The sequence below is a fragment of the Neophocaena asiaeorientalis genome, unplaced genomic scaffold (genome assembly GCF_003031525.2).
Source record: "Neophocaena asiaeorientalis asiaeorientalis breed wild unplaced genomic scaffold, Neophocaena_asiaeorientalis_V1.1 scaffold293, whole genome shotgun sequence".
NCBI classification, from domain to species: Eukaryota; Metazoa; Chordata; class Mammalia; order Artiodactyla; family Phocoenidae; genus Neophocaena; species Neophocaena asiaeorientalis.
In genome coordinates, this window is record NW_020173920.1 from 856,170 (window position 1) to 882,663 (window position 26,494).

Below are 26,494 nucleotides of genomic sequence, written 5' to 3' on the forward strand. Positions count from 1 at the left end.
CAACAAAGCACCCAGGGCAAGCACCCACCATTCCCCTTTGCCCACCTCATGCCCAGGAGCTCTGAAGGTGGCACAGCTGTTCATTAAAATATTGACTCCCATTTGTTCTTCTCCTTTGCCTTTGCTACTTGAAGTAGGTCACTTAAGGTAGTGCTTCCTCCACTCAAGGATTTTTCCAGTGAGGAAAATAGAAGATATCTGAAGACCAGAGCTCTTGAAAAAGAATGAAGTCATTGAGGGGACCATGAAAGGGGTCTCTTAAGAACATCTAGATGGGGGCAAAAATTTCCCTTGGAACTAAAAACCTATCCAGCAGAATGCTGAGGGGAAGCAGGGCGGAGGCGAGCAGCAGTGCTCTGGGGAGTGATGGCTGCATGGGGAGCCCAACCCCAGGCAAAGAATAGTTCTTGGGAGCAGTAAAGACGCTCATGTCCCAAGCATGGCACACACTCCAGGACAGTGGTCAATAACTGCAAATGCTCTGAGGCTCATAAGATCCAGGCAGCACCTTGACTCTACCTGCTAGGAGGGGAATAGGGCCCAATAATAAATTTACCACCATGGAGAGGGAAAGAAACTCTTTAGGTCAATTTAATTGAAAGAAAGATTTAGGTCAATTTAATTGAAAGAATTAATTGAAAGAAAGTAAAAGCATATTTCTTTTGCCTCTGAGTTCATAGGTTACAAGTCATAGTCAATGCATTGTTCATCTGCTGCTCCAGATACAAACCTAGCATTTTCATCTGTGTCTCTGGACACACTGTCCCACCCCCCGTGAAGTTCCGTACTCTGGAGACTCTGAAGGTCCAAAGCCTACCCGTCTGTCATGAAAGAACTCAAATGTCACCTCCTAGGTTGAGCCTTTTTAGGGTGGAGGAAGGAGTGTCCCTTTGTCACCCATCATAGTTTGTCCTATACACATATGTACATTCTATTAACCTGCTGGCTCTTAGAGAGGATCTCATTCATTACTGAGCCCTTGCTACCACGTGCTATGGTGACCGTCATGCACACAGTAGCTTCACACTAAATATAAAATTTTTCACTGAACTAATTAATAAAATATGAAGATTCACTGTGCGGTTAGTGAGCTTCAGTTACTTTGAGAATTTCAGCTAAGGATCTATGAGTCACATCTTTAAAATTCTGTTAGAACTTTTCCTCACTCAAAGCATGACTCCTGTAGATGAAGCGCTGTTTACTAATAGACTCAGTTTCGCCTACCTGTTGGGTCCATTAGTCAGCAAAGGATGAAGCACTCACTTTCTGCGTGTAATGTAAGTGACTTCTAGGCATAGTTTTGCAGCCTTAAAACAGGAATACTATTTTCAAGACTGCAGTAAGCTATGGTGAATGGTGGACTGGGAAGTTCTCTGCAGACATGAGGGCTTCATACACGTGTTTTTCGGTGGTACTGAACCAGATGTCATCTGCCATCCTGTAACTGTGAGCAAGAGGGGAAAAACCCAGTCGTACCCATCAGCATGTCCCAGCTGCATTCCCTCAGTTGCCTTGTTCTGAATTTGCACCCCTTTCTTTCAAAGCTGGACAGGTTTTGTAGAGAAGCCTAGTGCAAGTGACGAATGCCAGCAGTTCTTATCAGACTCACTCATTATTGGCTCCTTGTGAGCAATGCTGCAGAGCTTTTCAGGGTGTTTGCATTTCTAGAACCAGCAAGCAGATGAGGGAGGGCCCAGGGCAGCTGATGGGGAGAATGAGAGAAGGCGATAGCCTAGCTTCAGAGAAAAAGGGTTGCCTTTCCTTTGAAGCTAGTACATCACAGGTAAGCTGCCAAGGATCATGGAGAGGGAAGAAGTGAGTGCAGCAGAGAGACTGCTGCACCAGGAGACACAAAGCCTGGGTATGAGGTCTCCCCTTCACTATTACTGAAGTGGGTGACCCTGCCTCAGTCACCCAACCATGCCACTCCTCCACTTCCTCACTGTTACAGGAGAAATGACTGCTCTATGGACCACAGAGCAAAGCTTCTTAAACTTTAAAGGACTAGGGTCTTAGTAAATGCAAATTCTAGCCTAGAAGGTCTGGATGGGGCATTTCTAACAAGATCCTGAGTGACACAGAGCTGCTGGTTTGCAGACATCATTTCGATAACAAAGCTATAGAGAATTACAGAGGAGACAGTGAGGTAAAGGCTAGGAAAATGCTTTATAAACTAGTATACTGAATAAAGTTATTATGATTAACAGAAACAGTAATAACAGAAATGCTTTCTCTGGGTCTACTTCAGTACAGCATTTCCTAGGGGTGCTTGCACCCCACCCTACCCTGAAGATCTGAACCTGTTTTTAAGGGCTTCCCGGCTCTCCCTGACCTCTCAGTGTGGTTGGTTCCAGCCCAAGGGCTGAATTCTCCTTCTGACAGAAGCAGTCAGATTAGCTTTTTCCAGAAGGCAGCAGGCTAATGCAGTGATTTAGCAATGCAATGAATCCCCAAAGGTTACTTGCGGGGGCTCTGAGGAACCTTGTGGAAAAACACACAGCTCCTTTAAAAATGAAACTCAGTCTGGCTCTCCAGCAGTTCTTCAGAGGTCTCCACTGGACTTGCATTGCTCTCGGAAACAGGATAGAGAGAATTCCACCTCTTGCAAACTCGCTTGCATTTCTGTCTCTCCTACCAGGAAGACAAGGCTCTTCCAACATCAGAAGAGATGTTCACATTTTCTACTGGGAAATTATCTATACTGTCCCAAATTTCTGGTATACAAGGGCATTCACAAGCAGGTCAACTCCCAGCCCCAGCTCAGAAATCCAGAACACTCACTGTTAACATGGCAGACTCAGGTGTTGGTTGTCTGAAGAAGCTGGTGATGGTGGAAAGCACCCAACGTTAGGGAAAGTGTGCGCTGGCTAGTCCCAGGGGTGTCCTCTCGCACACCTGAGATGTGTCTGTGATGGAAGCCACCAGCAGGAGAAATGAGGCAGGAGGATAGAGATGTACAGTTGCCTCACCAAACCTCACCTCCGACTTTCTCTCCTGACTTCACAGCCTTCTTGCTCTCAGCACACCTGCCGGGCACACTCCCACAGAGAGCATCTGCACTGGCTGTTCCCTCCACCTGGAATGCTGTTCCCCCCAAATGGGCGGGTCCTTGCTTGTTCATTGCCTGATCCCTTACCTAGTCCAGATCCTTGACCAAATGTCACCTCTTCAGTGAGGCCTTCCGTGACCCACCTACCTAAAATTCTAAATGAACCCCTGCATTGCCTCCTAGAATTCCCTACTCACCTCTCCAGCTCATTTTTTCATGGTATATTACACTATCTGACATAAAATGTTTTACTTGTTTGGTTGTTTCTCCTCCACAACAGAAGACAAATGCCACGAAGTCAGAAAATTTTGTTGGTTTTCTTCACTTTCTTGTGTAGACCAGTGCTTAGCACACAACAGGTCCCAAGAAATATTAATGAATAACTCTTTTAATCAATTACCTAATTAATTAATAACGGGGTTACTAAAGTCTTGAATTTCAGGCAATGTGGCTGCTCATCACAACTATATGAATTTTTCTAACAAAACTGTTTACTTAAAAATTAGTGTTCCGCAATTTTTCTTTCAATTTTAAGCTTTACCTATCAACTTTCTACCATAAAATATAAGGAATCAGTTTTCACAGCACCCTCCTCCACCCCAACTACACACAGATGCACACTTCCCATCCATATTGAGTTGATACTCAATATAGCTGTATCATAATTTTGGTTAAATTAACATTTTATGTTCACTTTTTTATGACTACGTAAATATTCATAGCAGAGTTATGTGGTATATTATGGTTTCTATTTCCATTTTTCTTTTCTTGCACAACTTTTTGTTTCCTTAGTGTTAGATTTTTGTTATTGGTTGGTCAGTTGATTCGTTTTCTAGTTTTCTATGTACTCGATCATGAATCAAGTCCCTTACCTCCTCTGTTCCAGTTCTGTAAATCTCTTCCTAATAAAATTAAACATGTCAGAAAAAAAAAAAAATTAGTGTTCCGGACTGGGAGATCAAAAAAAAAAAAAAACCACAGCTGGTATATCTAAATTCTGTTTATGGTCTGCAGCTATGTAGCTATATAAATTTATATAGGCCCCTCTCCTAGTCTCAGTCTCTACCATAAAATGTAGGAATTACACCAGATTCTCAAGTCTCTTCCAAACACCAACCTGATATAATACTAAAAGTAAGAGTAGCAGGGTTTCATACACAGCAATAACAACAAAAAGATTTACTGAGTATTAACTGTGTGTAGGACACTATCCTTGAGACTCAAAGGCCATAAAGGTGGCCAAACATAGATTTTGGCTCCAATATAGCTTACTTACTACCAAGAGCAAGAAAAGAAAAGACAAAAATTTAATGAAAATTTAAATATTAATCCAAAAGATAGATTAGATTCCTACATTGAGCAGGAATGATGAATTCTGATATTCCTGCCAGCTCTATAATTGACCTTTGGTTCTCTGGAGATTTGAAAGGGTTAGATACTTACCAAAGGCGGTCAAATAGCAACAGAGAACTTACTATTTTTTTATCTTATCCCAAAAGGTGATGATCACTCCTATTTTTCAAAGAGAAACCACACAACCCTGGTGAGAAGTTGTCAACAGCCCCTCAGCCTCTCCAAGTGCTCATCAGACTGTTCTCCTTTTTAAATATTAGCTCCTTTGTCCCTTTCAGGAAAACTCTTTTCCGTTAATGCTATTAAGAGAATTACGTGTGATAAGATGTCTTCCCTCATCCTGTCTAAAGATGTGTATGACAACTTTGTCTTAAGTCCTTAAAAAGCTGCCATCACCATTTCCCAAGGAGGACACATAACACACTAGGTAGCTTTCAAATGCTTTTTTCTTCTCATTTCTGGTTCCAAATCTCACCAAATACCAGCCACATCTTTTTTTCTGGATTCAGGTTTTACATCTGCCAGATGAGAAGCTAGGCAAAACAGCATCCATGCCCTTTCCAACTCTAGTATTTTGCTGTACTTAGTGTTTTCCACAACAAGGAAATCTGTTTGGACCTCTCTGCCCTTGCCTTTCCTACACAATTTGAAGTCACGGAAAAGGAGTAAGTCAGCGGTAAGTCATGTATCTTGGAAAGCAATACCCTCTGGGACACTAACATTACTGCTGGGTATGAAAAATTCCAAGTAGTAACTGTTCAGTTGTGATGGGGTGCAAGATACCCACTCCTACACATTTATTTCTAGCTCTTGAGAGAAGAGCACAATGATCTAGAACATAAAAATTCCATAATTTCTAACTGCGAATCGTCTATAATCAACAAATCTATTTGTCCTTGGCCACACTGGCAGAAAGCCACAGATCTAACAGAATAAGCCATTACCTGCAATGCTTGGAGAGAGGTACATTTCCCAGTTTATACTGAGCTTGACCTTCCACCCCGATCATTACTTTAATTTTGTGTAGTGACCAATCAAATCCACTGCACATCAGTTCACAAAGTCAGGTACTCAGAGGCAGGGCAGAGGGATGGAAAAGTCCTGCCGGAAGAGTCAATAGCCCTTCCTGCAAGGTCTCTCTCCACTGCTTTCTCTGAGCTTCTGGTTCCTCAGTTGTAGGATGAGGCGTTGGTGAGACAATTCCCAGGTCTTCTGAGTCAGTCATTTCATTGTATGTAATCATTTTCATTGCAAAAGAAATTTGTTTGAATCTCTCTGCCCCAAAGGTAACAACAGAACTTAAAAATAACTTGTGAGATCATTTTATTCAGAACAAGAAGAGATCACTTAAAACCCCCGATGGTCATCTATTCTTGTTTTAAAAGGTGAACTAAGACTCAGCATGAGTCCCTCCTTGCTGATTTCCTGCTATGCTCCCTCACCACTAACAAAGACCGAAACCTCTCTGCGCTGGAAGGGGAAACTACAATGCTCCTCATAAAATCACTTAGAAGCCTGAGGGTGGTAATTAGCTCATTTCCTGAGCTCTCCCTTCTTCAGGTTAAGCAACTTTAATTCCTTAACCTATCATTAAAGTGCTCATTTTACAGGCATACTCTATTTTTACTAGGTTCTTCTAAACTGCAGAGTCCAAAAATGGACCCAAAGCTTTAAAAACATCTAAATAATATAGACTATAACCAAAGATCACATTCACATACCCAGAAAATTATGTGTCTTTAAATGAATTGTAGCCACAGTTACTGAAATTTAAGATTTGCTATATTTAATGTGCTCAGATAAAATAAAATTAGAATTTTATTTTGCAATGAAACAAACCTAAATAAAGCCCTGTAGCATCATAATAAAAAGATACATTTCCTCTTTCAAAAGATTTGTCACTGAAAATGAGGCAGCGATGAAGCAATGACTTCTCAGCACCGTATTTCCTTGTTTTATGAGTGGAAGTCACTTACCATATTCGAGTAGATACATTATTAAAAGCATTTAGTGTCACAAAAGAGTCACGTTTCTTCAAATATCAGCATTGCACAGTTCTAACAATTTTGGATACAGCATTAATTATTTTAGAAGACGTTCATGGAAAAACACTGTGTGAACGGCAAAAAGGAGATAGAGGCCACTTTAGGAATCTTTAATATCAAATGAAGGTATACTTGCTGCAATCTTCAAACAGACCCTGGGCTGTGATGTGGTGGCGAAAACCTGGTCCAGGAGACCACGATTATAGTCCTGATTTTGTACTTGGGCAGGACACTTCTGTGAAAATAACTTTTTGTGTGTGTGGAAAAAGGGCATATTGTATTATCTAACAAGTTAGGTAATTGAACTGAGGTTTCTTCTAGCTTTGTGATCATAAACCAATGTGCTATAAGTATTAGATAAATTCACCTTAAAAATAGACATGGAATTAAATGCATTATGTAAGTTGGGGCATTTCTTATAGCCTTCTCATTTAAAAAAGGGATAGTTAATAGGATGATATGCAGGCTCAAATATAAAAAATAGTCCATGTCACCTTGGGCAAAACTCTCAGAAATTTACGAGTTGATTATAGGCACCCACCTTCATTTTTAAAATAACAATATGTCTTATTGGTATTTTCTCTACATTGCTTGCGCCTCAGGGGTTTCAGGGATTACAAACTGATTTCCAAAAGACAGTATCTTGCTCTATACCTGTCAGAGTCCGTGCTTTATTTAAACAGGATAGTATATGGGAAAACATTTACAATCTATAAAGCATTTTAAAGATGCTGTATTTTTTACCTTCCTTCCATCTCCTCAGCAAAATTAATCTCTCCTTATCCTGTACTATTGGAACTTTGTTTCACCTCTCTTATAAATTCTTAATCCACGCTCTTTTCTACACTAGATCAACCATCCCTTCTAATAGGAATTATCTTACTCACTTGAGCATCTATAGGGCTTAGCATAGTGAGATTTGTAACAAATACTCAATAATTTTTTGACGAAATAAAGAATTAAAGTTACTAGAGAATATATTACAAAATGTGCTTTAGGTGTCATAGCCATAATTTCTTATACAGAATTTCATCTGTTTTTAGTACTTAGCCTCCTTTTTAAATATACACATTCCTCCCAGAGAAAACAGAAAAATTCAGTGGATAGCAGAGTCCGTTAGTTCCTTTTCAGTGTTTGAAGGATTAAGTCTTGGCGTCTTCTTTAAAATAATTCCTTAAAATTATGTATTCAGAATGTATTATTTGGGGGAGGGGCAGTATCAGGAGTAGGGGAGTGGGAGGTACAAACTAGGCTCAAGGATGTACTATATAACACAAGGAATATAGCTAATATTTTTTAATAACTGTACATGGAAGGTAACCTTTAAAAATTGTATAAAAATAAAATTTTTTTAAATCAAATATATAAAGTATGATTGGACTAATGTTAATGAAAAAATGCATGTTATAAGAAATCAAAGCTACATGGATGTGAAGGAATTCGGAAGCAATACTAGGAGTGATTGTCTTTAAGCGTATGCTGCAATTTTCCCTATAACTTTAAATTTTTGTATGAAGAACATAAATTTCCACCAAGAAAAAAACATAAAATCAAAAAAATGAAACATAAAATCAGAAATATATATATATATATTATTTGGGCACATAATTGGTAAGACTTCTGATTCAGTAATCTACACATAATGACACCCTTAAATAAATAATAATCTCTTGTCAGCTAGACTCATAAAACATTAGATTTTTTTTTTTTAAGTGGAAGAGAATCTCTATGTCATCATTTCTTTAGCCCACCTCATATTACCAATGACGCAACAGAAGTGCAGGAGGTAAAGTGACTTTGCCAAGGTCACATCAAGTCAGTGAGTGAGTGCTGAGCAGCACCAGGATAGACTCCAGATCACCCGACTCCTAGCCCAGTGCTGTTTCCTTCCTGCCTGTCCTCTCTGATTTATTCATCCAGAACTAACTGATCAAGCAGAAACAATTGGGAATAGTCAGACCTCTATTAATAACAACTTGCTTTTATATAGTACCATATAGTTTACAAAGCACTTTCCATATACTCTCTCTCCTTGATTCCTTCCCAAAACCCCAGAGAGCAGACAATTTACCACCATTTACAATAAACTAAGGCCTAGAAAGGTAAAGTGATATATCCAAGGTCACAGAGCCAAATTTGAACCCAGACTTTCTCCCTATGAATTTGAGTCTGTGTACATAAATCCACAGCAACCTCTCTTTCAGAGATACAAAGAAAAAAATTCTTCCACCATAACCCTCATTTGCATCCTATTAAGCCAAGATTCTAAGGGGACTGCCCCAGTAACTTTGTGAAGGGTTTATAAGTAGAAAGGCTGACTTCGAAAGAACTTTAACCAGATGCATAAACTATGCAAAAGTAATAGATGAATTGAGAAAAAGAGCAGGACAGCCACCGAAATGCAGGTCCAGCAAATTGATTTAGACACCAACGACAAGAAAGGTCTTCATTATCTACTTATTTCAGCCCCCACTTTTGAGCTGAGGGAACTAAAACACCTCTATCTCTCAACCCTAAAATGTAGAAATCCCAGGGTTTCTTGAAGAACAAAAGTTATGATAGTCATGACTCTGGAAATGCCACCCCTTTGCACTGATACAGCAGTCTTTTTGTTGGCACTCACCAAAGGTCCTGAGCAGTACAGTCTGTTCCCCAGAGTCGCTGGGGTCAGAGATGTATCTAAAGACAAGAATTAGGATGTGAGGTGTGCAGAGCAGTCTTCACATGAGCGGACAGGGAGTGGAGCATCCAGTCTCTGATGGGAGGGAAGAGGACCAGGAGACTGGGGACAAGGCACATGCACAGATGATGATGAAGGATCACGCCACTCTCCATGGGACAGGATGAGAACAACACAGAAGAGACTGTTTTGTTTCTCATTTTCAGAAACAGGAGAGAAATTGCTTCTAACAAGAAGGAGGAGGAGGAAGTTTTCACGCCTAGCCAGATTTCATAGGGAGGAAGATCAATAGTTCTCTTCCACGGGCAACAAGAAGTTAAGTCACAGTGAATACGATCCATTATTTAGAGAGCTATATTTGAGCTCAGGGTGAGATCTGAGAGCTGTTCAAACAAGAAGGAAAGGTAAGTGGAGGCTGTGTACTACATGTGTGTCAACCCCGAGTCTTTAGCTACTTTATACCCAAGGATATAATGAAAAGTGCTACGAAAACCAAACAAGTAAATATTATTATACATCAAGCACCTTATATTTTATTCACTCAATTAAGTTTCTTTTGTTAATTGAAATGACCTTAATATGGCCAAGTTACTGGGATCACAAAGAAGACATAGTCTTTGCCTTCATGATGCTCATAGCCTAGAAGACAAGCCTGACATGCAATCAAGGAACCATGTATATACTATAGCAGCGGTCCCCAACCCTTTGGTAGCAGGGACCAGTTTCACAGAAGACAATTTTTCCACGGATGGGGGCGGAGGTTGGGGGGTTGGGGACAGGATGGTTCAGGTGGTAATGCGAGCGATGGGGAGCAATGGGGAGCAGATGAAACTTCGCTTGCTTACCGCTCATCTCCTGCTGTGTGGCCCGGTTCCTAACACGCCACAGAGCTGTACCGGTCCGCAGCCCGGAGGGTTGGGGACCCTTGTACTATAGTGAAGAAAGAAATCAACATGGCAGGAGAGTTCAAAGGGCCAGAGGACAGAAAGACTTTTCTCAGCAGAAAAGGACCAAGAAAATCTTTAGTAAGAAAATTATAATCTCATTACTTGTGGATATAAAAAGTTAATGTACTTGGGGAAGATATTAAGAGATTTCAAGTTGTGTTTTGCTTTTAACGAATAATGTAATTATTGCTAATATTTTATTACTGATGAAGAACTATTGAATATGTTATTTATAGTTCCTAGCTTCCCCATAATATACCATTTGCTAATAGTTAATTAAGTCATGAAACCATAAATTTAACAGAACACATTACATTCTTAATGTTCACTGAAGACAACGTTCTCTGCCTCTCCAAAATGTTTAAATTCTATGTTTGTACATCTGCTGTATGTTTTCAAGACAATGCAAACATGGGAAAATCTCAAAAATATATTGTAAAATAGTAAGATCAAAGCTGCATTTGGGAAGCTCTCCCCTGAATTTGCTAGGTGAACTGAAATTCAATCAATATTAACCTGTGCAAATAGAGTCCTATTCTTCCAGTTTAAGAACTGGCCCTGCTTTCAAAATAAGTAATGAGAACTCTAAGCCATTTTCTCTTTCTGACATTGCATAAGTTTCAAGTCCTGTACCTATGTCCAAAGCAAAGGTCTTTCATTCGAATTACTGTTTTTAAAGAAATCCTCAGGGGTTTCAAAACTGGTACTTCCAGATCTCTGAGACTCAGAGCCACTGATTAAAATTTTTAATCATATTTATAGATAAGTAGGCTTTAGGGTGGGGATTAATATGATTTAATAGATAGAAAATAGTATGGGATTCAAGAAACTGGTTTTCATTCTTTACTTTACCAGGATTGAGCCCCTTTTTCCCTGGGCCTCAGTTTTTCCAGGTAAAATGACAAACATAAAAATGACTTCTAAAATCTCTTCTGACCATAAAGATGCTATCACAGCGCTGGGAAGCTAGTAACTTTGCCAGTTATGAATTGGCAAGGTGATTTTTCTGGGAAATTATTGCTTGAACTGTGAGAGCTAAGACACATTTCCCATCATGAATTTGAAGGCAGACTTAATCACTCCCATCCCAAAGAGCCTCTAGCACTTGTTAATATCTCCATTATGGCATTTACCATATTGCATCTTGAGCAGTGCTGTCTGTCTTCCACGCTAGCGTGGAAGGTTCATGAGGTCAGAATTGTGTCTTGTTCAATGTTTTGCCAATGCCCAACAATGCATGACTCGGGGTAAGTGTCCAATGGATGCTGGGGTAGTGGAAGAATGAATAAATTAGTATCTCAGGGCAATTTTTAAAAATTGTCTGGACCTGATCTTGGTAGTTCTCTTAACCCTGTAACTCTTTTAAGGTATTTACATGGTGTTTCCTCATGGGAAGACTACTTTAATGACCTTGATGTCTGACACCCTAACTATGATGGATAAACAGAGGAAACCAGCCAGGACACTGCTGAGAATTCCACAAAATGCTATCTCCAGGACCTCTGAGCTGAGATTATCTTTCCACAAGATTATTCAGTATATTTTGAAAGTAAAGATGGGAAAGTTGAACACAGGCTTTCACTTTCATTCCTACCTGAAACACCATTAAAAGTACAATAAAGGTGTGTGTGTGTATGTGTGATAAATCTATAAAGATGCAGCAAAAGGGAGCGAAGACTACAACTGTCAAATTTTAGAAACAGGAAGCTGGTGAAGATATAAAGGATTTAGCAGACCTGAGAAAACTCAATTCTAAGCCAGTAGTGGGGAAAGACAATAAGCAATCTAATTTGGACTGCAGAATCTTCAAAAGTTTAGACAGCGGTAGCACCAAGCTTGTCCAGAAGTAGGGTGAAGGGGAAAAGGATAAAATACACAGAACTGGTGGACAGTTTGTTCTTAAGAAGGTATTATAACCTCAAACCCTCTCTTAAACGTTGAACATCTAGACAACTGCCCTCCCCAACCTCAGCAGAAGACTGCAGATGTGTTCTTTGTAGAGGACAGAAGAGAGGCTCTCTGTACAGTGGGCCAAGTAAGTACCACATTGAAAACTAAGAGATTAAGTGAATTTACATGCTGATTGCTGAGACCCACAGAATCCTGGCAGCCATGTCTTTATCATACAGGCAGGAGAAAGAGTCTTCTCTGAGGAATTTATAAACAATAAGAAGCAAGACCTAAAGATACTGATACCAGGAGTTCCACAGTGAAAAGCCCATGAAAGTGACCCTGTAACTAAGATCATTATCAATAAGCCCCACCCATGTGTACAGAGCTTCCAGTCGCCTCTTTAGCCTGCTCTTAAATATGAACAGGCAACAAATATAAAAACATCTGTATAAAGTCTCTAACATGAAAGACAGAAATCGAAACAAGTAATTAAATAAAAGCTAACTGGAAACAAAGGCTATGGAAGGAGATGAAAACTTCTAAAAGCTATGTTATTAATATGCCTAACAAGGCATTAGAAATATTGCCTCAGTGAAACAAGACAGCATAATATAAAATCAAACATTCAAAGAAAAACAAGTAAGGAGCTTGAAAACTAAAAGTCTGATATCAGAAAATAAAAATAAAACCTAACAGAAAGAGCAGAAGATAAAAATGAGCCTATCATCAAGAAAACAGGTGAAAAATGCAAAGGAGGTGAAAACAGGAAATAAAACATATTAATAATAAAAATGTTTTAAAATTCAGGATATCAGGGACTCCCCTGGCAGTCCAGTGGTTAAGACTTCACCTTCCAATGCAGGGGATGTGGGTTTGATCCCTGGTCAGGGAGCTAAGATCCCATCCATATGCCTCGGGGCCAAAAAACCAAAACATAAAACAGAAGCAATGTTGTAACAAATTCAATGAAGACTTTAAAAATGGTCCATGTCAAAAAGTCTATTAAAAAAAAATTTCAGGATAGCAGTATCTGAGTAACAAGATTTCAAAAAAGCTGGAGCCAAACAACAGTAACAACAAAAAAGAAACAGAGAATAGGAAATCATCAAAAAAAAAATTCAGGAAAATTTTCTAGATGCAAAGAATATAAGTTTCCACATTAAAGAAGCCAACTAAGTACCCAGTATAATGGGTGAAAATAAAACCATAAGAGGGCAAATCTTCATAAATTTTCAGAACTCTGGGAAAAAAGAGTTTTTCAAAGAGAAAAAAATAAGTCATATTCAAAAACTGATGAATCAGAATGTCATCAGACAAGAACAACAAAACTGAAGGGAGAAGACATTATAGTGGTGCCATTTAAATTCTGAAGGAAAATTATTTTCAACCTAGAATTCTATACCTAGCCAAGTTATTGCCCAAATATGAGGAAAGAAGGAATATATTTTCAGATATGCAAAGGTCCAGAAAATTTAACTGCGTATCCTTTTTTTCAGGAAGCTGCTGGAAAATTGATTCTACCAAAATAAGCAAGTGAATTAAGAAAGAAGAATACAGAGGATACAAGAAAACAAGAGAACCAAGCAAAGAGACCTGCAGAGATTTTCCAGGGTGATGGAAAGGGAGATTCCAGGATCAAACCAGTGCATAGGGCATAAAAGGAAAAGCGCACATATAGAACCAAGTCAGAAGGTTCCAAGAGAGATTACTTCAAGAAGATGAACTTCATAAGATATCTGTGCATCAGAACGGCTGGAGCTGAGATTCAGAACAGTGGCAGAGGCTTGGAGTTAAATAGTGAAAAGTATGTATAGAAAGCTGAACAAACAAAAAACAAGACAACTATCAACCACAGAAAAAAACAAAATCATAAGAGAAAGGAAGAGTAATCACAGTCATTAAAAACATTTACATAGTCATACAAGTGTAACTAATAAATACTGAGCTAACCAAAACAATAATGTAACAGCCCTGGGAAGATGGTAGGATAGGAGGAATGCCTGTTGTGAGAGTGTGATGGTAAGAGAGAGATGAAAACTTCATTTCTACAATGGGACATCAAAAATAGAGCTGAGAAATTGAGAGGAGGTAAGAAGAGAATGTCATTTAGAACACAGAGGTAAATAGCAAAAAGAATTGCGAGTGATGTCTCTGGAGAGAAAAAAAATTTGAGGGAGGGGACAAGGAAGTGCTATCTTTGATAATACACTTTCCATAACTGTGACAAAAATGGCAAGTGCACAAAAAAGAAAAGGAAGACATCATCTCAAATGTTATTCATGGTCTTCCCTGGTGGCGCAGTGGCTGAGAGTCCGCCTGCCAATGCAGGGGACACGGGTTCGTGCCCCAGTCCGGGAAGATCCCACATGCTGCGGAGCGGCTGGGCCCGTGAGCCATGGCCGCTGAGCCTGCGCGTCCGGAGCCTGTGCTCCGCAGCGGGAGGGGCCACGACGGTGAGAGGCCCGCGTACCGCAAAAGAAAAAAAAAAAAAAAGTTATTCATGAGGGATCATCGTTACACCTCTCTTGCTCTAGAAGCATTTCTGAAGGAATGAGTAGCATCAGAGGCTGCAGTGTTCCCCAGCCCCCTCACACCTTTACTAAGACCTGCATGATTCAATGGGGAGTAGGGATCAAAAGAGGTTGCTCAGAGAAAAGACAAGACTGTCCTTGCCATCTGTGTAACCGCTCCTTATGGTTATTTGATGAAAATCATCTGCTGACCTTCATTTTCAAAATCTTGTTCATAAATCTTTCACCAGCCAGGCTGAGACCTTCTCTATACAGGTGGTATTCTAGATTTCAACCATTGATTACGGCTGTCCAGTTTGGCAGGAAGTGTTTTCCTGAAACTGTTTTAAGACTTTGATCCAAAACAGCTCTATGCTGAGTTACAACTAAAGGCTCAGACTGGAAGTATTATGCTTGGAATTCATTTAAATCTTTAAGCAAACTGAATCCATCAGACTCAGCAAAAGCAATGGCTATGATTTTGTACCCCAAGTTATAATGAGGCAGTTTTGAGATACTTAATGATAGCTACATTTTGTTAAGTGCTTACTATTTGCCAGGCAGTGTGGCAAACACTTTCATATATTATCTCATTTAATCCTCAAAACAACTCTAAGAATAAATACTATTATTATCTCTATCATATAAGTGAGAAAATCTAGAGTTAGGAAGATTAGGAACCTTGCCCAATATCTTCTGCTAGGAAGTAGACAGACAGAAATCAAAACCAGAATTGGGTTAAAAACTGCTCTAATTTCTTCATCTTCTCTAAAGAAAGACAGCCAAAATATCAAAATACAGTGATGGTAAGTTGAAAAAGAACATATATCTTACATGAATCTTCATATACTTAAGGAGAATTTGAAGAACTTCATATAGCATAGTTGCAAAATGCATGCATATTAGTACCTGTATAGTGTTTGTCCTGTTACTGTAATTCTGAGAGTTGATAATAATTTATAGATCACTGAAGAGCAACTTTTGAGCCTGACACATTTCAAAAATATTTTTTGGATCTTCCCCCTAAAATACCAATCTGTAAGTTTCAATGCAAAAATTTCAGGGGATTGAGAGCCCAAGGTGAACAGAAATGAAACTCACTGTTCCACTAAGCAAGGGAAGTGTGTCAGCAGCAGAGGTTGGCAAAAGTCACAGAGTGCAATACTGGATCACAGCATTTCCTCTGGCCGTGGAACTGTGCTTACAGGTATACCTTGCTTTGTGCGATGGATATTTTCTTGAAAATCTAGGGAATAATTAAAGCTTTGCAAATGGAATTATACTCTAAAAGCCCTGGAATCTAATTTTTAAAAAGACAACTGATATTAATATTTTTGAAGTATAAGTTATCATTATCTACATTATGTAATTTGTAACAGGCTGCCACAATTTTCTTCTAATCTTGGGGGGCAGGGACTATCTGCTTCATGGGGGGCAGGGACTGTCTTCTCACTACTATATTCAGCACCAAGAACAGTGCCCAGCTTATCAAATATTTGCCAGATTAATGAATTAAACAATCACTTAATCTTTCCTAGTTGCTACATGTATATTAATGATGCTATACCTTTGCTCATACTATTGCATCAGCTTGGAATATTTTTCCAATGTTTCAATTCCATCCCTTCTGCAAGACCAAGCTCAAATGCCAACTCCCTTCTCTGTATTCCCACAGATTATAGTTCTGTATCTGGTGTAACAGCAGAGGGTATAAATCTTGTATTATTCATTGGTTCCTGGTCTATGACACCTAGGCGGAGTAATCCACACAGAAGGTATGATATTAAAAGTAAATTTTAAATTTAATCTAAATTTTCACGTGCATACCCCGCTGTCAGCTCTTCCTAGGCTTCTGTTTGTGTCTCTCTTCAAAACCAAGTCTGTGAAGTCAGAAACTGTGTCTCTTTTCATTTGTAATCTTGATGATAAGCAACGTGCCTGGCACAGATAAATATATGTATTCATTTTATAAATGAAAACATGTATTATTTGTATACACCATTAATAACATCTTTGTACTAATTAACCAGTGTGTGGGTATGGGTAATACTGGGATGATTTTGTAGATGTGATCTTAGTTACTCTTTTAAGCTATGGAGTTCCGTCATGAGAGTGCTACCCCATGATCAGCCAAATGTACATTTATTTCTAGATACAATACCCAAATACAAGAGAATCATAGACTACATTGTTTACAGCAGGGGTTCTCAAAGTGTGATCCCCTAACTAGCAGCATCAGCATCCCCGGGGAACCTGTTAGAAAATGTAAACTCTCAGGCCCACCCCAGACCCACAGAGTCAGAAACTATAGGAGATCGAGAAATATGTTTTAACAAGCCTACAATTTATTAGAATCTATATTTACAGTTGAAAACACCTGACCAGGTACAACTGGGCAGAAGGTTGTTCTCACTATTCTTCCCTGAACAATGGAATGGTACCTGGACCTAAGCAACCATGTCAACATTCCTATCACAACAGTCAAGTTCTCTCTTCTGAGGAAACTCAACTTCATCTTAGGCCAGACAATGGGAATAATGTAAAATTCTGATCAAAAAGATTAGTGGATTTCTTTCATTTTCGTCACTATTCTTTAATTTTTTAGCACGACTTAGACCAGTAGGTCTTAAAAACTATCATTTTAAGCCATATACCACAGCTGCATGGCATTCTGCTTGTTCCAACCTAAGGGGAAAAAAAAAATGAGTGAACTAGAACTAGACAGAATGAAGGAAAAACTAGCGAAGCAGCAAGGGTCATCAGTCTAAAGAAAAGTACGAAGGAATGGATTCTAGACCAATCACAGCTGGTATCAAAGTAGGGTGGGCGGGCGATACCAGGGGAAGAAAAGACTATGGTTCTGTGAGAGTAAGAATGGTGGCAGCGGCCAGCATCAGCGTCAGGTAGGAATCTCATCTTGCATCAGGAATGTTCACATGCGATGGACTGAAGGATACTGAAAGTTGCATCTGGCTCCATGCGAGGGGCTAATGTGAGAGTGAGGAGTTTAAGGCAGGAATCCAGCCCCATACAGGAAGAGAGGAAGTATTAATAGTAAGCCTAAGGGTCAGAGGATAATCGCAACAGCCGCAGCTGTTAATACTGAGTACTGATTTTATACTTGGTTCATTATGTAAATATAAAAGATATATTTATTACATTTGCTATATATTATATATTTATTATATATTATTACATCCATATATAATATATATTATTTGTCTCATTCATCTTGAAAGAGCCATTGTACAAATAAGGAAGCGAAGACACAGAGAGATATCTTGCCCAAGTCACAAGGACTAACAAGTTGCTAGTTGTGTGTCTGATTTGAAGTCTTGTAATCTTTCTACAACACCACTGAGCTTCCCAGGTAAGTAGGTGATGTGAGAGAAGGAGGTGCAACCCCATGCTTACTTAAGCCCCTGGGGTTGGAAGCCACCTCAGGCATATGAGCCTCGGGTGCTCTCTCACAGCCACCTGACAGCAGGCAGGAACACTCCTCATGCTTCCCCAAGTCTGGCTCTGATTGGCCCAGGGTTTCGGTGAGCCTGAGTCTGCAGAGATCACCATCCTGAAGGCTAATAAACTGTAAACATCGTATGTGTGTGTACACAGCTGGCCTAGGTTTCAGCAAAGGAAGTACCCGCCAGAGAAAAGTATGCCTCAGATGTTCAGTTGTGGTTAAGCTCACAGACTCCGAAGCTTGTCTGCTATGTACTAGCTATGTGACTTGGTCAAATTACTTAACATCTCTGTGCTGGGGTTTTCTGCTCCCTAAAATAGGGATAACAATACCGCCTGCCTCACTGAATTGTTATGAGCATATTTACTATATGTAAAGCACAGTGCCCTATACACAGTAAAATATATATAAGCACAATTTCAAAAGACGGTTATCTCCTCAAATGTCCTTTCAATGTCTCACATGAATAAAGCGTGAAAACATCAGGCATAAAGATTTTTGCTTTAGTTCAGTTTAGGTAGATCTGTTTAAAACGTTTATAACTAAGCCCAATACCTAGTGTACTTTATAGAAAAAAAAAGTAATAAAATATTGATGAAAGATTTAAAAAAGGAAAAAACCCTCACAATCCAATCATCATTACCCAAATATTGCCTCTTTTTACATACTGACCTCAGAATAGCAGCTTACCATTCCTTTTTTTTTTTCTACAGTGTTTACAGCCCATTTTCAATTATCTGTGCTCTCTGAATCACTGGTGGTGGGATTTGTTTCAGGTAAAAAGCCAGGCAGAGTATATGCTTAAAAAAATGAAAAAGAAAAGCTCTGTGGAGAGGCAACAGGTGTCCCCTGGGATACCTGCCAACGTACCATCAGTTGGATCACAGCAGCAAAATACCATGGCCTCCCTGGGTGGGAGTCCCACGTTCCCAAAGACAGGGAGACAGAGACTGTTTCAAAAAGTAACTGGAGAGAATAGCAAACTAAAATTAGAACTATAGACATTGATCCTGGAACAAAATCCACCATATTCTGCATGCAGGGATGCCAATGAGGATGAAGACACTGGGGGAAGTCATCGGTCTTCTTGGCCTCAAACACACGCCATCTATTTACATGTCTATTTTCTAACCCAAGCCTGTAGGACAAGAATTCGTTTCTCTCTTCTACATGTTCGCTCTCTTAACACTAAAGAAGGCAATAATAAAAATCAAGGTCCAGGCAGCAGGAGTACTGTAGTGTTTCTGACAAAGGACACACGTACCTGTTAACGTTTCATATTAATCACCCTGTAGCTTATCTACTGATTCCTAATTGAGAGTGCACATCCTGATCACATGAGGTGCTTCTTAAATATCCAAGTCGCATGTACCATGGGGTGCCCCGTGATTCAGATGTGCACCCCTGATTGAAAATCCTGTTAGCGGCCAGATTTTACACAGTCTATGTTTTAAACCCAACCAAGGTATAATACTTGACCCAATGCATCTTCATCCCCAACTCCACAAGATGTTATATAACTGCCTTGAAACTACATCTGAGCAACAAAGAGATAAATTCACGTTTTTGAGGAGTTACTGCAAAAAAAATACATAGAATAAGGACAAATGAAATCCCTTTTGGTAAATTAAAGCCTTTGCAGAAGTCAAAGGAGATAACTTGTTGAGTGTGTATGTAGTATGCTTGCTGCTAAAACTACAAAAATGGCAAAGGATTAATTTCTCCCCTCTAGGATGAGATCCTAATGAAAAGACAAACACAGCTAATAATAATAAAAGACTATGATTCTAAACTCTAAATGGTTTATTGGTACGAGTTTAATTTCATAATCATGATATAGGGGGTATGGGGCTAAGGGAAGGCATAATGATTCTTATTTTACAGAGAAATAAAGAGAAGATGGATTGCCTAAGTCACTTCGTCTTTCTTAGCCACTGTTTTGTTATCTACAAAATGAAGTTAAAATGTCTAATCACAAGGTTTTAAGGGTGATGACATATATTAAAAGCCCTTTAAAAAAAATACAGAGTGTCTCATGAATGTGACAAATCAGGAAACCCAATATTAACAAATCCAGTATAACATAATTATTAGTCATTCAGTAAGCATAAAACACCACACCTAATAGGGTCAAAAGCTTAAAGGCATAAAAGGACAGGGATAAGGGAATGATGGAGAAAACCAACTGGCCACCTCCAGACTCATTACTAACAAACCTCATAATAACCACCTGACTCAGACGATAGGTTACTAGCCAGGTAGATAGTCAGTCGGACAGCTTTTAGAGTAGGTACTTAGCAAGAGTTCAAATGTTCTCCCACACAAAAGTTCTGTTTAAAGAAACCAAAAGTGGAACAAAAGGCAGGCATTATTGTTGTGGAATGTTAAGTGCCTCCGCAGAGGTCATTAATCACTACGACTTTAGATTCTAGCCTTCTGGGTAACCTACTAGAACTCTGAAAGATGAATGGAGAAGAGACATATGATGTTAGAAATCGGCAGGTCTTGAGCCTGTCGATGTATCCCCAGACTGTAAGCTCCTGGAGGGCAACCCAATGCACTATTCATATCATCATCCCCTACATTTAACAATGTGCCTGGAACAATGTGGCAACTCATTAAATATTTTGAATTAAATGAAATGAACTCCCTTTGATATTTAAGAATCTTTAAGACTCAGACAGGAAAAGTGATTTGTCCAATGTTACACCATTAGAGCTGGGATATGAAGTGATCTCCTATGCCCAATGTGTATTCTGTTATGTTTTGTACTGTATTATATTTTACTTATCCTACAATGGTCTCGGAGATTTGGTTGTTTGTTTTTTAACCACAAAGTAGCTTTTCTAAAAATCACTTCCCAGCTCTGATAAACTAGTTACTGCATAGACATTTCCTTTGTCTCCTGCAGGGTGAACCATTCTGGTTTCAGAGAAATGAGTACTCTATACCTTACCTATGTTGGTTCATGCCCCTGGCTTGCCTCTAATGTTGGTGTGAAACTCAGAACACAGTTGAATCTTCATTGGGAACACATGTAAAGAAAGCAGGTCATGTTACTGCCTTCTACGTTCTGGAATAGCCAAACTTCTTTCACCTCTCCCAATTTATAATCTCCTGGATCCATGAACAAAGGCTATCCAATTCAACATATATAATCTGAGTCCCTACTATGTAAACGAAAATGTTTTATCTGATGCAGGCACCTGAGTAGCTACATGAATATTAGATTCATATTATGCCCACAAAAAAGTTATCTATGAATGGAGATTTGAGAGTGAGATGTTTAAGATCAGAGACTGCATCTCAGTTTTCTTTTACATTCTCAGAACTAAGCACATTGGGAACATAGCAGATGCTCAATAAATGTTTGTTTAAATAAAGAACACAAAAATTATAATGTTGATTGTAAGAAATGCAGTATGTGAAGGACAAACAAGGACTTTAGGTCATATAAAGTATACTAGTAAATATTAATTAGATGTAAGGGAGGTCAGGGGAGATCTTACATAGCAAGAGGGATGGCAAATGAACTCAAAAGAACTGAACAGAGGCACATGACAATGAGAAGAAGGTAGTGCTATATTCACTCTAAGATGGGCCTCAATTTAAGCAGTCTAATATCACACTGCCGTGGGTTAATACCAGGACATTTTAAGGAGCTCAAAATAAACCTACAGAATAAGCTTTTTTTTTTTTTTTTTTTGCAGTACGCGGGCCTCTCACTGTTGTGGCCTCTCCCGTTGCGGAGCACAGGCTCTGGACACGCAGGCTCGGCGGCCATGGCTCATGTGCTTAGCCGCAACACGGCATACGAGATCCTCCTGGACCGGGGCACAAACCCGTGTCCCCTGCATCAGCAGGGGGACTCTCAACCACTGGGCCACCAGAGAAGCCCCAGAATAAGCATTTAAAGATAATCACGGGGGGCTTCCCTGGTGGCGCAGTGGTTAAGAATCTGCCTGCCAATACAGGGGACACAGGTTCGAGCCCTGGCCCGGTAAGATCCCACATGCCACGGAGCAACTAAGCCTGTGCACCACAACTACTGAGCCTGTGCTCTAGAGCCCACAAGCCACAACTACTGAGCCCATGCACCACAACTAGTGAAGCCTACGCGCCTAGAGCCTGTGCTCCACAACTAAAGAAAGCCCGCGCACAGCAACGACGACCCAACACAGCCAAAAATTTAAAAATACATAAATAAATAAATAAATAAATTTATTTTAAAAAAAGATAATCAAGGGGTTGAAATTAAATGGCTGGAGGAAGAACAGAGAGGGTATTTTAAATGAGTCCATTTTCTGATATAACCGTGAGGCAAGCAATTTCTTCTGCATTTCATTTCCATTCTTTCCCAAAGCAACCAAAAACTTAAAACATGATCACATACGCAGAAGCTTCCATATTGATTAATTTCAAATCTTCTACACTGAGGTCCCCAGAGTGGTTCATTCGTAGATACAATCAGTCCCCTAAGGTCTAAACTAGTGCTTCTTAAACTTTAATATGCATACAAATGACAAGCAGATGCTGTTGAAATGCAGATTTGGTTCAGTATGTCTGGAGTAGGGCCTGAGATTCTGAATTTCTAACAATTTCCAGGTGATGTTAATCCTGCTTGTCTATGGATTACACCTTGAGTAGCAAGATCCTAGACCAATGTTTAACTTTGACTATCAATTCGCATCACTTGGGGAGCTTTTTCAAAATACCTAGGCCCAGGTTCTACTCCAGAACCCATTAAACCAGAATGTCTAGAGGTGTGGCCTAAGTATCTTTATGCTTCAAAAGCTCCGCAGGTGTTTCTAATAGACCAGCCTAAGATTGAGAACCTAGCTGGACAAAGAAAAGATGTGTTACAGGAAAAGGGGGGGAAAAAAAGAGAAGATCGGGAGAGAGAGAGAGAGAAGGAGAGAGAGAGAGAGAGAGGGGGAAAGTTCTTTCCTCGCTGTAAATCAATGCTTCTCAAACTAATGTGCATACAAATAACCTGGGGATTTCATTAAAAATCAGATTCTGATACAGTAAGCCTGGAGTAAAGATCAAGGTTCTGCAATTCTAAATCAAACCACATTTTGATTATCAAGAGTCTAAATGAGTTATTCCCGAACACAGTAACACCTGATACCTTCAAAATAAACACCTACGCCTCTCTCCTACCCTAACATTCTCACGTAACTAAGAAAGGGTTTGACCAGGCAGGAGGATGTCTAAAAGCATGCCAGATGATTCTAATGTGCATCAAAGTTTGTGAACCACTGCAAGGCACGAATTCTGTCAAAGCTGTTCAGGCTAGGCACCAGCCCAAATCTCTGAGGCAATATTAATTACCATGGTACATAAGGATCACTGAAATTACACTGTAAATTGATGGCTAGGTCAATTGATTTATTTTCCTCTCCTCTTTACCCTGATAACAGGAAGTGATGCAAAGCAGTAAATAAGGAAGCAAAAAAAATTGACCTTATTTGTAAATAACTGATGCTCAACTTGCTGGAGACTCTGGACAAGTGCTCTAAGAAAGGTTTTCAAATGCTGGAGGTAATGTGAAGGTTGTCAAATGCTGGCAACAAGAGTCAAGATTAATTGGGCCATTAGCCTTTTTTCTGGGATAGAGAACTCTTGAACTTTCAATTGACTCATGTAATAATACTTTGAGTATTGAAAGAGTTTCTAGTAGAAGAAAATATATATGCTTACATTTGAAAATGTCTTCCTGGAATTAAATTTGAATCTGTTGAGGGAAGAAGTTTGTACATGGCAGCATAAAGTACTTAAGATTGCACCAATTCAAATGGGATATGGATACATTCTTCTTAATACACATTTTTTTCTTCTATAATAAAATTTCAAGTTAGCTACCATTTTTAGCTGTGCCATTTGCATCAACTCAGAAAGTGAGACCAATGTGTAAATAATTAGCCATTCTTCATATGATCAGTACCTGGCTAATTCAGTTTTGCAAAGGAAGTCTGAGAGCTAACATGTAAAAGGACTTTCACCATGTCTTTTGCCTGAAGCAATTATGGTACCTCTGCAAAATGACCACAGTATTGGTTTGGGGCAAAATTATTAACTGCCTTTGGGTCAGTGCTGTGATTCATGCCTGTATCACTGCTATTTGGATTTCTATAGAACTTCTGGCCTGATTCTTCCCAGATAAACTTCTGAGATTCTTTCTCCTTTCCAAAATCCCAAGACTGGCAGAACAGCTAGAATGCTACTGTTATCAGCATGAGATATAAACCACCTGGAACCCTGCATAACATGTAGCATATTTTATGGGAAACAAGGAGAAATAAAAAATTATCACTAAGAGATACATCCTCTTTTTATGATGGGCCAGGAATTAGTGTATAAATTGGATGCAAAAATGTTACCAAGAACCTCTGCCAAATAACCAAGTTTAATAATCAAACAGCAGGTGTCCTCTAAATACAAGAAAAAATGCTTCTTAGTAAAATGATACTGTCTTTTGTTTAATCTCATGTTCCAGAAATACTTAATCAACTGGAATATTACAGACCTCTGTGAGTTAAGACTTGGCTTCTCGTTTTAAAATGGATTCTACAATACAGTTAATAAATATATGCCTCATGTACATTTATTGACATGGGATCTCTCATATATGTACATCATTGTTAGTCAAGGAAATGCCCATCAGCAAAATATCAGAATAAAATTATCCCAATTAAAATTTGCCAGCTTGTCTGAATCCATGTTGACTCAGTTATTTTCATACTAAAAATGCTTACCTAGGTTGAAATACTTAACTCCTCTAATTAGATACTTCATTGAACAGGTACCTGCTATCATTTGACGCGCCAGTTTTATTAATCAGCCCAGAAATAGGTAACCCACCACCACTCCCTGATCCTGAGCACATTACCACAATGACTGACATTCTTGGTTTAAAAATAAAACCTTGTTTCAAATATAGCTTCTCGAGTTCTGGGTAATGAATATAGTTTCATAAAAGTTGACATCATTTCTTCTGATTTCACCACAATTAAATACATCCAGTATCCCTACTGGATATCTGACCACATTACTCAAGACTCTTGCAAGCTGGTGGGCGTTTTAAAGAGGAGGAGGAGGAGGAGACCTGCATAGATGGAGTTAAACCCAAAGGCTATCCAATCTTACAATTTTAATAGTCATTTTGTTTATGGTTAAATATGCCATCAGAAGTTGATTTTTACAGTTCATTTACCAGTTAGTATGTGCATATTATGCAGATTTGCTATGAGGAGAATATTAATATATACATATCCAGAACTAGTATATGCATCATGCCTGGAGCAAGCGGTACTCCGATACACTGTTCTTCTTAGAGGTCAGTTCTAACGCACACTGTTCCAAATAGACCCAATTTCTCTGCTGATATATTTTCAAAATGCAGTAGGATGTGGTCATACACACCCAGAAATACCATCTTCGTGGGGTGGGGGTGGAGAAATCCAAACATTTTTTCTATAGCAATGCATTATTGGATATCAGATACAAACGTGCCTGTCAGCAATCCTAAAGCAAATGAAATATATTTATTTGAACCCATCCATTCTACAGAAAAGAAACTGCTTTATCAACACATCTCACCTCCCCCACCATCTAAAGACTCTTCCCACCCCCCTACCTAAAAAGAAAAAAAAAATCACACTTCACTACGCAACTGATGGAGTATTAAACACTGTCTTCCAAGCTGTGGGAGTTAAAAAGAAGTCGCCTTCCTGCCACACTTCCCTGCTGCTGCAACGGACATAGCATCTCCTCCTATCGACCTAGTATGATGCTCACTCCCCAAGCACTGCAGTCCCCTCGCCGAGGGCTGCCCTGGCCACACGCACATGCAACGGGAAGTCCCCCGATGGGGACAGCCTCATACCTTTGCTCTCCATTTCGGTCCCTTTCGAGTGCTGGGAAGTTCAATGGAAGTTGGCCGGAAGATGTGGGCCCGCTTCAGATTCCCAAATCCAGGAAGCCAATCTGATGATTTCGCCCGTACTTCCTTTCTTCCCCTCAGGCTTCCTGAAAGATGGGATTTCTTAAACCTTGAAGCTGCAATCAGCCACCAAAGGACCCTTAGCAGCAGCAGCAGATTGCCTCTTCAGGGGATAGGTTGAGACCTGGTATTGATATGCATGCACGGTGCCCGCTCAGTTTGTTTTTTTTACCTGGGTCTGGAAGCTGCAAGCAGGAGCTGTCCTCCGAACGTGGTGCTGCAGGTGTAGTGACAGATCATCCCACTTTGCTCTCTGGATGTACAGCAGATTTGCATGGGCGCTGGCACGCATGCGCAGGGCGTCCCTTCGGCCGCCTCCCGCTCCCCCGCCCTTCTTCCCTTCTCTCCCCAATACGGTCCTCAGTTATCCCCGCTGAAGAGCTGTAGCTTTCGGTCACAGGGAGCGCTGCTAAAAATAAACGCCGGACCGGATTTTCCTTTGCAAACTAGAAAATGGATTGGATTGGGATTGTGTATCAATCCGATTTTCCAGGATGGATTACTGAAGCCTTGGAGGAAACTGGGGTCTCCGAGCTGGGTATGGTTTTA

At 39.7% G+C, this 26,494-nt stretch overlaps 1 protein-coding gene across 1 annotated transcript in view; it reads right to left on the minus strand.

Moving 5' to 3' along the window:
• The window catches only part of FGF12 (fibroblast growth factor 12), a 538,040-nt gene extending 511,856 nt beyond the window's left edge, over positions 1-26,184 (minus strand). The window contains exons 1-2 of the mRNA XM_024752120.1: positions 26,118-26,184; positions 25,829-25,971 (exon numbers count right to left, since the gene is read on the minus strand). Coding sequence (XP_024607888.1) covers positions 25,829-25,841 — 13 coding nt within the window. The 5' untranslated portion in view covers positions 25,842-25,971; positions 26,118-26,184. The remainder of the gene's footprint in view (positions 1-25,828; positions 25,972-26,117) is intronic.
• Between the last annotated feature and the right edge of the window lie 310 nt (positions 26,185-26,494).